The sequence below is a fragment of the Camellia sinensis genome, chromosome 2 (genome assembly GCF_055761805.1).
Source record: "Camellia sinensis isolate YWXY chromosome 2, ASM5576180v1, whole genome shotgun sequence".
Lineage (NCBI taxonomy): Eukaryota > Viridiplantae > Streptophyta > Magnoliopsida > Ericales > Theaceae > Camellia > Camellia sinensis.
Genome location: NC_138962.1, coordinates 24,679,699 through 24,691,781, shown reverse-complemented (window position 1 = coordinate 24,691,781; position 12,083 = coordinate 24,679,699). Strand labels below are relative to the sequence as shown.

General features: G+C 31.2%; 2 protein-coding genes across 3 annotated transcripts; one reads left to right on the top strand and one right to left on the bottom strand.

Annotated features, from left to right (window-relative positions):
- Positions 1 to 1,413: 1,413 nt before the first annotated feature.
- LOC114258495 (3-ketoacyl-CoA synthase 4) lies at positions 1,414 to 3,308 on the top strand. Its single transcript, XM_028198445.2, has one exon. It carries the CDS (start codon positions 1,626 to 1,628, stop codon positions 3,072 to 3,074), a length of 1,449 nt encoding a protein of 482 aa, XP_028054246.2. The 5' UTR covers positions 1,414 to 1,625; the 3' UTR covers positions 3,075 to 3,308.
- A 1,143-nt stretch (positions 3,309 to 4,451) lies between these two features.
- On the bottom strand, positions 4,452 to 7,078 carry LOC114258496 (uncharacterized). Of its 2 annotated transcripts, none has more exons than XM_028198446.2 (4): positions 6,686 to 7,078; positions 6,171 to 6,297; positions 4,791 to 5,007; positions 4,452 to 4,665 (listed from the first exon to the last, which is right to left on the bottom strand). In XM_028198446.2, exons 2-4 carry the CDS (start codon positions 6,230 to 6,232, stop codon positions 4,573 to 4,575), a joined length of 372 nt encoding a protein of 123 aa, XP_028054247.2. In that variant the 5' UTR covers positions 6,233 to 6,297; positions 6,686 to 7,078; the 3' UTR covers positions 4,452 to 4,572. The 2 variants fall into 2 exon arrangements, with proteins under 2 accessions (XP_028054247.2, XP_082760465.1); XM_082904339.1 differs by having other exon boundaries at positions 6,974 to 7,076.
- Positions 7,079 to 12,083: the final 5,005 nt, after the last annotated feature.

The window sequence follows — 12,083 nt, the reverse complement described above, 5'->3', positions numbered from 1 at the left end:
GTAAGTGATCGTGTGCAAGACCAAGCTTAGGGTCGACTGTCTAAGACTTCGCTTTAAGTAGCCAACCTTTGTGCCTCAAGTCGAGGTTCCAAATGTGTCAAGTTCAAGGCTTCTTGTATTTTGTGGAGTAACTCTTTTGCTATGTAAATAAATCATTTATGAGTTGTGGTGAAAATGTTAACGTTTTGTAAAGTTAAACCCTTAATTCGTGTCAATATTATATGTGGGATATTATGATGTTTGCTTTTATATTTATATGGAAGTTTTTTTTGTTCATGTAAGTCTTTACAGCTCAATAGATGTTTAATTTAATAGTTTTGTTTTCGCAAGCCTCTTGGGTGGGGGTTGGGTCGTGACATTATGCCTTAATTATGGGTTTAACTTTGAAGAGGATTAGTCAATGATGTATAGGAGGATATTGTTAGAGAATTTTGCAATAAGTTTTAATTCATTGGATTCTTCCTTATGCTTCATGTTATCAACTTTGATTTTTTTTTTGGTTAAATTGTTAAATATTGTGTTAGAACTTAGGTATTCTCTTCAAACATGCAACGGCCTCAAGGACTTCCACATTGATATATTACTACACCATCAAACTAAAAACATTTAAAAAATAAAGCAAAAATTAAAAAGTTTGGAAAGTGATATGTAACACGCAAATTGTATTTGGAAAAGTTAAATATACGCACTTGTATCTACTATCTACCATTTGCAAATCCAACAGCATTAATTCCAACCTCATTAATAACAACAAATGTTTGTCATGTTTTTCTTGCTATAACCGTGTTGCGGTAATTTAACAATTTAAATTTAAATTTAAATTGAGTAATACTAGGCATCATAAAAAGTTTTATGAAATCAATTTAAGAGTAATTACATAATAATAAAACACTATAAACTAATTCAAGATTGAAGAATTTTAAATTTTAAGTTTAAAATTGAAATAAAACCACATTGTTTTTAGTTGCTTATTTTCAAAAAAATACATCTTGTTTGATTTCAATTTTTTAAAAATTGAATTTTTTATTTTTAGTAATTTTTTTAATATTTTAAGTAATTTTTTTACTTTTTAAATGTATCTAACTTAAATATACTAAAAAGTAAAATATAAGTAAAAAAAATTTAAAAAAATAAAAAATATACAAAAATATAAAAATATACTGAATTTTTATATTTTTCTTATAATTTTTTATATTTAATAAATTTTTTAAAGATTAAAGTATCAATGATACTATGGGAAAAATGCAGCACCATCAATATTTATCCTATTATGTATAGCATCACTTCCAAAAGTTTTATCGGTGTGGGTCTCACCCCATGTTGTATCTATATAAAATATTTGATAAAATTTTTAAATTTTCTAATATTTTTCATATTTTAAATAGCATATCGAGCAATGTATCGATAGGTGACATAGTCAAACGTTGATCCATATCAAACAGTATCCGCGATATACTTGTAAATAATGGGTATAGAAGGTCCCATATACCGATTCATATGGGCCGATATTTACAACCTTCCTCTATAAATATTGTAAAGCTGGTTCAAATGCATCCCATCCTTGTTCCATACCAATTCAAACTACCAAGTCTCCAACCACCTTTCTCTTAATCCATTCCTCCACAATGACCACAGGAGCACAACCACAAAAGGTGGTTCCTCCACCGCCAGTGGCGGAGTCCAAATACAACAAGCTCATACAATGTCCAAATACACACATGTTGACTCTTCTATGTCTCATCACTTTCATGCCCATTCTACTACTCATCCACCTCCAATACAACTTCTTCATCATCCTCATCTTCTCCACCCTCCTCATGTTCATATCTGCTCTCTACATCATGACCCGCCCCAAACCCGTTTACCTCATCGACTACTATTGTTATCGCCCGCCGGAGCATCTCCAGGTCTTGTTCAACTGGTTTATCGAGCATTCCCGGCTCACCGGCGGTTTCACCGAGTCGTCGCTCGAGTTCCAGCGCAAGATCCTCGAGCGCTCCGGCCTTGGCGAGGAGACCAGCGTCCCGGCGGGTTTACACCTCCGGCCACCGAGCCAATCCTTCGCCGCCGCTCGCGAAGAAGCCGAGGCTGCCATATTTGACTCCCTCGACAGCCTCTTTAATTTCACCGATATTAAGCCTAAAGATATTGGCATACTAATAGTCAATTGTAGTATGTTCAACCCAACACCTTCTCTATCTTCCATGATTGTGAATAAGTACAAGTTTAGAAGCAATGTTAAAAGCTTCAATTTGGGTGGTATGGGTTGTAGTGCAGGTGTGATCGCTATCGATCTCGCGAAGGACATGTTACAAGTTCATCGAAACACTTTCGCTGTCGTTGTTACCACTGAGAACATTACTCAGAACTGGTATTGTGGGAACATGAAATCTATGATGGTATCCAATTGCTTGTTTCGTGTTGGCGGAGCGGCTATTTTGTTATCAAACAAACCCGCGGACCGCTACAGGGCCAAATACAAGTTAGTCCATGCTGTAAGAACACATTGCGGTGCTAATGATGAAGCCTTTCGCTGCGTGTCTCAAGAGCAGGACGAAAAAGGCAAAAGCGGCATTGCGTTGTCTAAAAATCTCATGGTGATCGCGGGAGAAGCACTTAAAGCCAACATCAAAACATTGGGACCTCTTGTGCTGCCAATTAGCGAACAACTTCTCTTTTTTATGTCTATCATTAAGAGGAAGTTGCTTAATAAGAAAATTAAGCCTTACATTCCGAATTTTAAATTGGCTTTTGAGCATTTTTGCATACACGCGGGTGGAAGGGCAGTGATCGACGAGCTTGAGAAGAATTTGCAGCTTTTGCCAGTACATGTGGAGGCTTCTCGGATGACTCTGTATCGGTTTGGGAACACTTCGTCGAGTTCAATCTGGTACGAGCTCGCTTACATAGAGGCTAAGGGGAGGATGAGAAAAGGGCATCGAGTGTGGCAAATTGCATTCGGGAGTGGGTTCAAATGTAACAGTGTGACATGGAAAGCTCTTCAAAATGTGAAGTCATTGCATCACAATCCTTGGGCAGATTGCATTCACAGGTATCCTGTGCAGAACGTGTAGTGTTATCAGCTCGTATATACCAAACTACGCCAGTATGATATGGTATGAGCTGGTAACACTGCATTGGTTTGATCGCAGTATCACACCAAGTAGTTCGAGAATATGATATTGTTTTTTCTATTATCGTTTTATTCATGACATAAAGCAATGCTCTGTAGTTCTCCATTGATTATGTTTAGTTTAATAGTTTCTACGAAATGAAATGTATGATATGTATATGTTTAATTTAACAAATTTGCAACTCCTATTCTTGAAGAATCATACATAGAATTGAAAATTGAAAGAGCAAATTAGAAATTGTAGTATAGGGTTAGGGAAACAGAGAGATTGATTTAGGGTTCAAAGAGTTGTTAACTTGAAAACCGATGTTTAGACCTCTCTTGAATCCACTGGTAATTTCTTACCAAAAAAGCAAGTTTGAAAGCACCCAGAAAATAATTTTTTTTTAGCAATTATTAAATACATTAACTTCTTTACATTCTAGGGGGAAAAAAAAAAAAAAAAAAACCCCTACCAAAAAAGTATTTGTCAAACCCCACCTTAAAATGCTAACTTTGCAATCAAAGAAGGCTAGCATGCGTATTTGTTTAGTGTATCTCAACAATCTCACTTTGTCTTGAGGTTGATGACTACATGGCACATAGCTAAACCCCTAAACCCTACATGCTAAATATGTTATCTTTCTTTTCCCTGTAATTATTTTGATTTGAAATATAGTAATCACAGCAAAATCATGCATAGTTACATGAAAACCACATCCACTTCATTAAATTTTCTGTGTGTTTTTGGCAAGATTTTAAAAATTAGTTATAATGTTAATATGGGTTGTAGAAGAAAATTAATTTTCTTCTACTTTTCACCACTTTCAAGCTAAACAAACTCATAAAAAACTTTTTTTCTTTTCCCTCACTTTCTACTTTTTCATCCTAAACAAACAGCTAGTGCACGTTTTCAACTTCTCTTCCAAATACCCAAAACAAAAAACCATAGATCAACACCATTGGCTAATGTCCCAAACATCTTTAGGGTATGGGGTTTGCTATATTTAACATCTTTTGTAAAAATAAAAATTAAAAAAAAACCCCATCAATTGACACATTCCATAAAGATCGATCAGGAACTGTAATTACTTTTTATTCTCTTCACACGTTCAATCTGTGTTGGAACTAACCTAATTACCAAACAATAACTAGTATAGAATAAATCACAGGTTGTTTCCGCAAATTAAACTCTAAACAATCAGAATCATAGCTCAATAGTCATAACAATTTTGAACTAATTGAGGTAGTTATCAGGAACAAGGTAATGGGAAAACTTAGCATACTAGTGACGTTCTGTACTCACTCACCTCAGATGAACAAACTAGAAAGTGAGAAATTTCCCAAAACAAAATGTTATAGATTGCATAAATTGCAAATAACCCAGCATTGGACAAAGCATTGTAGTTCTAATACTAAATATCAACCGACGACGAAATGAATAACTAGACATATATATACTACTTAGCCACGTTAGTTTGAAGGGGCACAGAACTTTCCACTTCCTTCATGTCCGAGCTCCTTTCTGCAACAACTTTCGACATTCCAAACATCTGAGAAAGCACAGCCACAATGTTTCACCAGCATCAAATATAAAAAAACGTATGTAGATGTTTATGTTAACCAAGAAAAAACATGTACAAAGTTAATAGAAGTTGTTATGTAAGTTGAAATCAACCTTCTGGATGGTATTTTTGAAACATGTTTTGTGTTCATCCATAGAAGAATGAATGAACTCATCAATGTGATCCCTCAAATCTGCCAAGAAAGTGGCGTCTTCTGACTTCTTCTTTCGACATGAGGTGATTGCTGGTTTTGTGGCAGCAGCAGGCGATGGTTGCTTCTCAGGTTGAATTTTTTCTGGATCCATTTTTGGTAAAACTTGTTTCAAAGTTCTGGCATAACCACAGCATAACAACAAAAGAGTTTGATTGCATGATAGTAGTATGATACAAATATGTTTATTTAGCTGCTGTAATCATCTTAATGCCCTGTCTGCAAAATATAGTTCTAATCTATCAAATAATTCAACTAAAACGACGGGGCAGGAAAACTGTAACAAGTCAGAAATCAACAGTCCTTAATTACAAAAAATATGCAGACATGAGTGGATATTATTAAGAAGACAGAATGAGTAAATATCACTGCAAAGTTATTCCCCTAGGTAGAAATAGAAAATTAATATATATGTACATGTTTTTCTAGTAAGTTTTTCCTCAGCCACTCCATTTTTGTTTAGATGGAATGGTTACAACCAAAGCTATCTCCTAGAAAGGATTACAAAATTTAGGCCATTCAAACTTGTTCTGTGTTAGAGACTTAAAAGTAGAATTCAGTGAGAAGTATGCATAATTTTGTAAGAGTAGACTTGAATGAAAAGAAAAAACCCATAGCTCTCAATATGAGAGACAGAAACGTGAAACGTAGTTCAAAAATATGGATAAGTGAGAAACACTATATGATATTTATAAAAGAAAAATATTATTAAGAATCTTAAAATAGTAATATAAAGTATTAGAATACTCACATAATCAATTAAAATACTAATGCTGCACCATATCTGTGAAAAAATTATTTGAGAGCACAAAAAATAGTAGAATTTATAAGAAGCGCTCTAACAAGTATATTTAACTCGTGCTATAGTTTTTGAAACATCATGGAAAAGTTTCCCTTAAAATTTCATGAGTGTTTCGCTGCGGTTCCTAAAACAAGTTTCCAAGAAAACAAATCTCCCCTCTTAAATATTCACCCCAAAAAAAATTTCCCTCTTAAAAAGAGTTTCGTGTACACATCCAGACCTAAGCTTAGGACATGGCGATTATTTAACATCCAATTGGAGCCTTTTCCTTAAGAATAAGGCAATAGAAGTGCATAGAGGCCATATACATCATATTTCCTTGAACACATTACAACCCTTGCTAACAGAACAGTACCAAATAATTAGTCAAACAAGACCCGTTGAGGTCTGAAATTTTTACAAAAATTTAAACACTTCAGAATCGAGAAAATATTGCATAAAGTAGCAGAAAATTTTACGGGTGGGACATGATAGACTCACTTATTAGTGTGGACTGTTGTTTCCCATAGCCTGGGACCATCACGTGGACAACAAGGCCGCATATTACTCTGGGACTGTCTAATAATTTTCTGACAAACCAATTGGGACTAGCCAAATTGATCAGAACCTTTAAAAATGTAAAATAAAAAAAAACAAAAAATTACTTCTGCCTAGCAAAAACCAGTATCTAAAGTATAGTATAGACCATAAGCATAAAACAGTGATCAATTCTAAACCTAAACAAGGCAAAATGGGCTCATTGAAATCACAACATGTGTATCTTTCCACTTGCATATCAAGTGTTTGATAAAACGTCTCTGAGAGAACAACAACAACAACAGATTTTTCTATACACACGACTCGTAAACCACAGAAAAAAATTCACCGAGGAGTCACAAATCACAGAACGATGTGCTCAAAGAGTGATCAACTATATGAGTTTCATATAATCAAATTGAAATATTTCAAAACAAAAATCAAAAACAAAAACAAAAACAAAAAAACAAAAATTGTACCTCAATGACAAAGAATGGAAGCAGATTCTAGCGGTTCCTCTCTCTAGATGATATCTCTCACTATATATATAATTGTTTATTGTAAATTGTAAATAAATACATTTGTTTATTGTAAATTGTAAATAAATAAATGAAAATATAGAACTGCTATGATGGTGCGAACGAATGGAGTGTAATGAGCCACGTCTACGTGGCAGTGACACATTGGTTCCAAACAAGAGTAGTCAGTGTGATTAAAAAGTTTGAGTTGATGTAACCAGCGTCGTAGCGACACGTCATGAAGCTTACAAGAGATTAATACACCAGATTTAAGCTATCTGGCTTGGGAAGCAAGTTTGTCGTCGGTTAGTCGTTTTGGAAAACGATGTTAAAACAGAACTCCTTATCTTTCTCTTCAAGAATCCAGTTATCATCCGCCATTTATTGAACCTCCCAATTGGGCTTAGGCCCATGAATTCGGCAAGATGCTCCACACCTTTTAACAATTCGGCCTGACTAAGCCCAAATTGGACATGTGTTAATTAGACCTATACCCTCTACATACTTTTTGAAATTACACTCTTTTCTTTTATTTATTAAAAGAGTATTGTTATATCTACCGAATTTAAACTCATTCAAATTGTTTGAATTTGTGTATATCGGTCATTCGATATGATGCCGATTGACACACCTGTAGATAAGAGTGACGTCGATCGTTCGAGCAATCGTCTAGAAAGTCATTCGATAGACATTATTTTTCTTATTCGGTGGATCTATTATTTTTCTTATTGAAAAACAAATGCTAATATAATTTCATTTTTAATTTTTATTTATTAAAATATATTTTGTTCATGTATTTAGTGATATTCGATAAAATTAATTTTTTACACATACGATTTTCACTATAAAATTTTAAAAATAAACAATTTAGATTATCATTATGAAATTAAAAGTGAGACTCGTAAAATAGAATACGAATGATAGTGAATGCTCGTTTGGAAACTTGGCTATTTAGTATTTTTTTTTTGCTATTTTATGAGATAAAATAATTGTGTGTTTTGAATGATTTGTAATTTATTTTTATAGTTAAATAGAAAATTGTAAAAAAATAATAATTAATTAGTGAATAGAATGTGATCTTATTAATTATTTAAATTTTTTTAATCTTTATTAAATATTTTAATCACAACCAAGCATCTCAAACAAAACTTTTAGTGTGTTTGATTTCAATTTTTTAGAAATTAATTTTTTATTTTTTGTATTTTTTTATTTTTAGTGAATATTTTTTAAATTTTAAGCATTTTTTTCCTTTTTCAGATGCACCCTACTTAGCTGTATCTAAATAGTAAAATATTTGTAAAAAAATATTTTTAAAAATTAATAAATATACAAAAATATTAAAAAAATGTATTGAATTTTTGTATTTTTTGTTATATTTTTGGTATTTAATAAATTTTTTAAAGATTTTTTTTAAAAAAAAAATTCATAAATATTATACTTTATAAGTGTATTTATATTAAATGTGTATAAAAATTACTTAAAATATTAAAAAAATTAATTGAAAACAAAAAAATATAAAATATAAAAAATAATTTATTTTTTTTTTAAAATTTTTTCTCTAAACCAAAATCAAACCAGCAGATATAACCCAAAAGAATTGATCTACGCAGATATAACCCAAAACAAGAATAATGTTTGAGAGCTACAATTTGTGTGGCTCAAATGGCTCAAAACTGTTAAAACGATGTCGTTTTGGCATGTTTTGTGCTCAAAACAATGTCGTTTTAACAGTTTTGAGTCATTTAAGTCACAAAAATTGTGGCCCTCTACCATTGCCCCAAAACAATTGATCTACTGGTGCAGCTTAAGTCAATCATAAAAATCAAAAAGATTGCGATATGACTTCACATCACATCAGCCCAGCTTTGAACGGGTCGCATCGAATCTTCCCCTCCTAATTTCAGTGTTGACCTTGACATGATCCATTGAAAATACTCTCCTCCGCTCGTCTTAAAATATTTTTTTATTGTATAATTGATATATTTTAAAATTACCTTCTAATTTAGAGGTTGTTTGGAATGTCTTAAATAAGTGTACTTTTTATCTTTTTGAACTAAAAAGTTGAGAAAAAAATATGAATATTTAGGTTAACTTTTTGACTTTTTATGAAAAAATGTATATTAAAAAATTATATAAAGAAGTATGTAGAAGAAGATTGGAGATGAGTAAATGACAACTAGACGGTCTCGTAGCCAAATTCTTAGTAAGAAATTATTGGATACTTTTCGGGCATTGTAGTGGACTGTTTTGTTCGCCCTGTGGGGGCTATTACGGGTCCCATTTTGATAATTTGAACCGTTCAATGTGTAAAACTTGTCGAGCACTATATGTCTATAAAAAATCACGTTGATCAGATATCGATAGCTATCTGATCATATTTATTTTTTTTCAATCGTTAATTATAACACAATTCATTTTTTTCATACAAAACTGATTTGATCATGTAACTATCGATATCCAATCAATGTGATTTTTTATAGATATATAGTACTTGACGATTTATACACAACGGTTTAGATTATCAAAACATGACCCGTGATAGGCCCCCACGGGCCGAACAACGATGTGTGAAAAATTGCCCCAAACTGTCTAATACTTGGGACAAATGCTGCACAGCCCCTTTGACTTTTCATGATGGAAACTGATTTGATCATGTAACTATCGATATCCAATCAATGTGATTTTTTATAGATATATAGTACTTGACGATTTATACACAACGGTTTAGATTATCAAAACACGACCCGTGATAGGCCCCCACGGGCCGAACAACAATGTGTGAAAAATTGCCCCAAACTGTCTAATACTTGGGACAAATGCTGCACAGCCCCTTTGACTTTTCATGATGGCTGAGTTGTATGATGTGTATGAAATTATTTTTTTTAATAACTTTTTTTATGAATAATGATAACTTTTTAATTTTTTGAGTAATTTTTTAATTTTTTGGCTTTTTTCAGAGTTGCCAAACTTGGCCTTAAAATTAAAATGGTATTTTTTTAAATATCAATTGTTATAATTATATTTTTTTATGTATATTAATGTTAATAAATTTAAAAGAATAGTACAATATAAAATATATATTATTTTATTACCTGATTTTTTAAAAATGACTTATATTTTGTGATAATAAAAAATAAAATAAAGAACTAATATTTTGGAATCCAAGAAGTAATAATTTACATCACTTACAACATTTTATTATTGTGAAAAAAATATAAAATGCAATAAAAAATTATGATAAAAATTTAAATTTAGTAAAATATGAAAAATGAATATAGTTCATAAATTTACTTTTTAAAATAATTTTTTGAACCCGTTTGGGAAGAAGATTTGCGGCTAAAATAGCCACAAAAGACAAAATAGGCTATTTTAGCCAAACAAAACATCACATCCAACCCATAATCATTACACTCTTCTCTCACAAAAAAAGTCAAAAAAATCAAAAAAAAAAAAGTTCTTCCCAAACCAAGTTTTTTAGCCCAACCCACTTCCCAAACCAACCCGTAATGTTATTATAAAAAAATAGAGGTTGCTTCAACTCTAGTATTTAAACAAATATATATATATATATATATATAAAAGTTCGTCAAAATTAACTCAACAAAACATTGATATACAATTTGGAGTACTCAAAAAATTTGTCAAGAATATTATTTATAAAAAAGAAATTATAATTGAAATTTAATTGATGTATTATTAACTTTATGTACGACGCTCATTAATTTCATAGAGGGGTTGATTCTACCATTAAGATTATTAATCTCATAGCAACTAACCCTATTCGTTGGTGTGGTTTGGGATTATTTTTTTAGTGATTTTTTTAATAATTTTTTTAGTTAATTTTAAAAATAAATTCAAAAGTTTTACATGTTTAGATTTTATTTGACTAGAAGAAAGAAAGAAAAGAAAGAAAAAAAAAAATTGCACTAAAGACATAAAGGGGGGGGGGGGTAAAAATAGTTTTTTTAAAATAAACCTTTTTTGTTTTTATTTTTAATTTGTAGATCCTTCTACAGTAAATGGACCATAAAATTAAAAAAATTGATTCAAATTTGAAAATCATTAAAGATAAATAGGTTCTGAAAAAAAAAAATAGCTGAATAAAAAATATGTATAATTTTTATTTATTTATTATAAAAATAATATTGTCCTTCCCTCTAAAACTGCAAAAGGCAACAACAGTGGTGGAGCCGTAAATTTAGTGTAGAGGGGCACATATTAATCATAACATTGAATTTTTTTCCTCCCATAACAAGTAACAATGAGATATTAGTAAATTTATACATTTTTATTTTTATTTTTATTACAATTATTCTGAGATTTTACATTAACGTAACTTATAAATCCACAATTAATAACTAAATTCTATTAACCAAATAATCAATAAGTTCAATCCTTTTAACTCAAAAAAAGTGTCCCACAATGAGGAGAAATAAGCAACTAAATAAATCCCATAACAAGAAATAAATTATCAATTGATTCAATTCTTATCTTGACCTATCAATTAAAAGTGTACAAGAATAATCAAAATAATAAAATTTTAAAATTTTAAAAATACAAGAAAATTTACATAATTTAAGGAGGGTCACTATTAAATTTTATAAAAGACAAATTGTGAAATCCCGTATTTTTATATAATAAAAATAATATATATTTTAAATTTTCTTAAATAATTATTCACAATATTTTGAATTTAATAGTCTGTATATTTTTATACTTAACAATTATTGAAAATAAAATAAAATAAAATATTTTTTTGACTTTATATTATTACTCAATATTAATTTCTGAACCTTCTGATATTTTTATTATATTTTTCTCTATACTTTTTTGTAATCAAATTACACTGAAACCTAATATTTTTATATACTAAAACTCAATCCAAAAAAAAAAAAACCATGGGCTTGCTCCCCAGGTTTTCTCACTTTCCACCTTCAACGTGCAACCATTTTATACATCAAAAATGTGGTGGACATGCAATACCACCAGGTGTTCAATTTCTCATTTTTTATTTCTTTTCATCTTCCTCATTTTGCCCATAAATTGAGCCCAAGTCTTCCTCACCTCTCTTCACTTCCAGTTTCATCTCTCTCGGTTCCCTCTCCCTCCACCTCTCATTCTCAAAACTCTCTTTCTCCTTCTTTATCTATGTTTTTCCTCCTCCCCCGACCTCTATAGCCATGGCCTCAACCCATACTATCACCATCCAAAACACCAACCCGTGAACTTCACCACCATTGGCGCACCGTCGGACCGCCACCACCACCGTCACCTATTTCAATTATCATCTAGAACCACCATTCACAAATGTGTTGTAGGTGAAGAAATAGAAAAAGAAAGAAGACGGAGGAGAAAGAAA

Bases quoted from the DNA above. Each gene is read 5' to 3' on its own strand.
- LOC114258495 (XM_028198445.2), top strand. From the start codon at position 1,626: ATGACCACAGGAGCACAACCACAAAAGGTGGTTCCTCCACCGCCAGTG.
- LOC114258496 (XM_028198446.2), bottom strand. From the start codon at position 6,232: ATGCGGCCTTGTTGTCCACGTGATGGTCCCAGGCTATGGGAAACAACA. The intron at 5,008-6,170 runs GTGAGTCTATCA...TGGTTATGCCAG, and splicing joins ACAACAGTCCACACTAATAA to AACTTTGAAACAAGTTTTAC. The intron at 4,666-4,790 runs GTTGATTTCAAC...GTGCTTTCTCAG, and splicing joins TCAAAAATACCATCCAGAAG to ATGTTTGGAATGTCGAAAGT.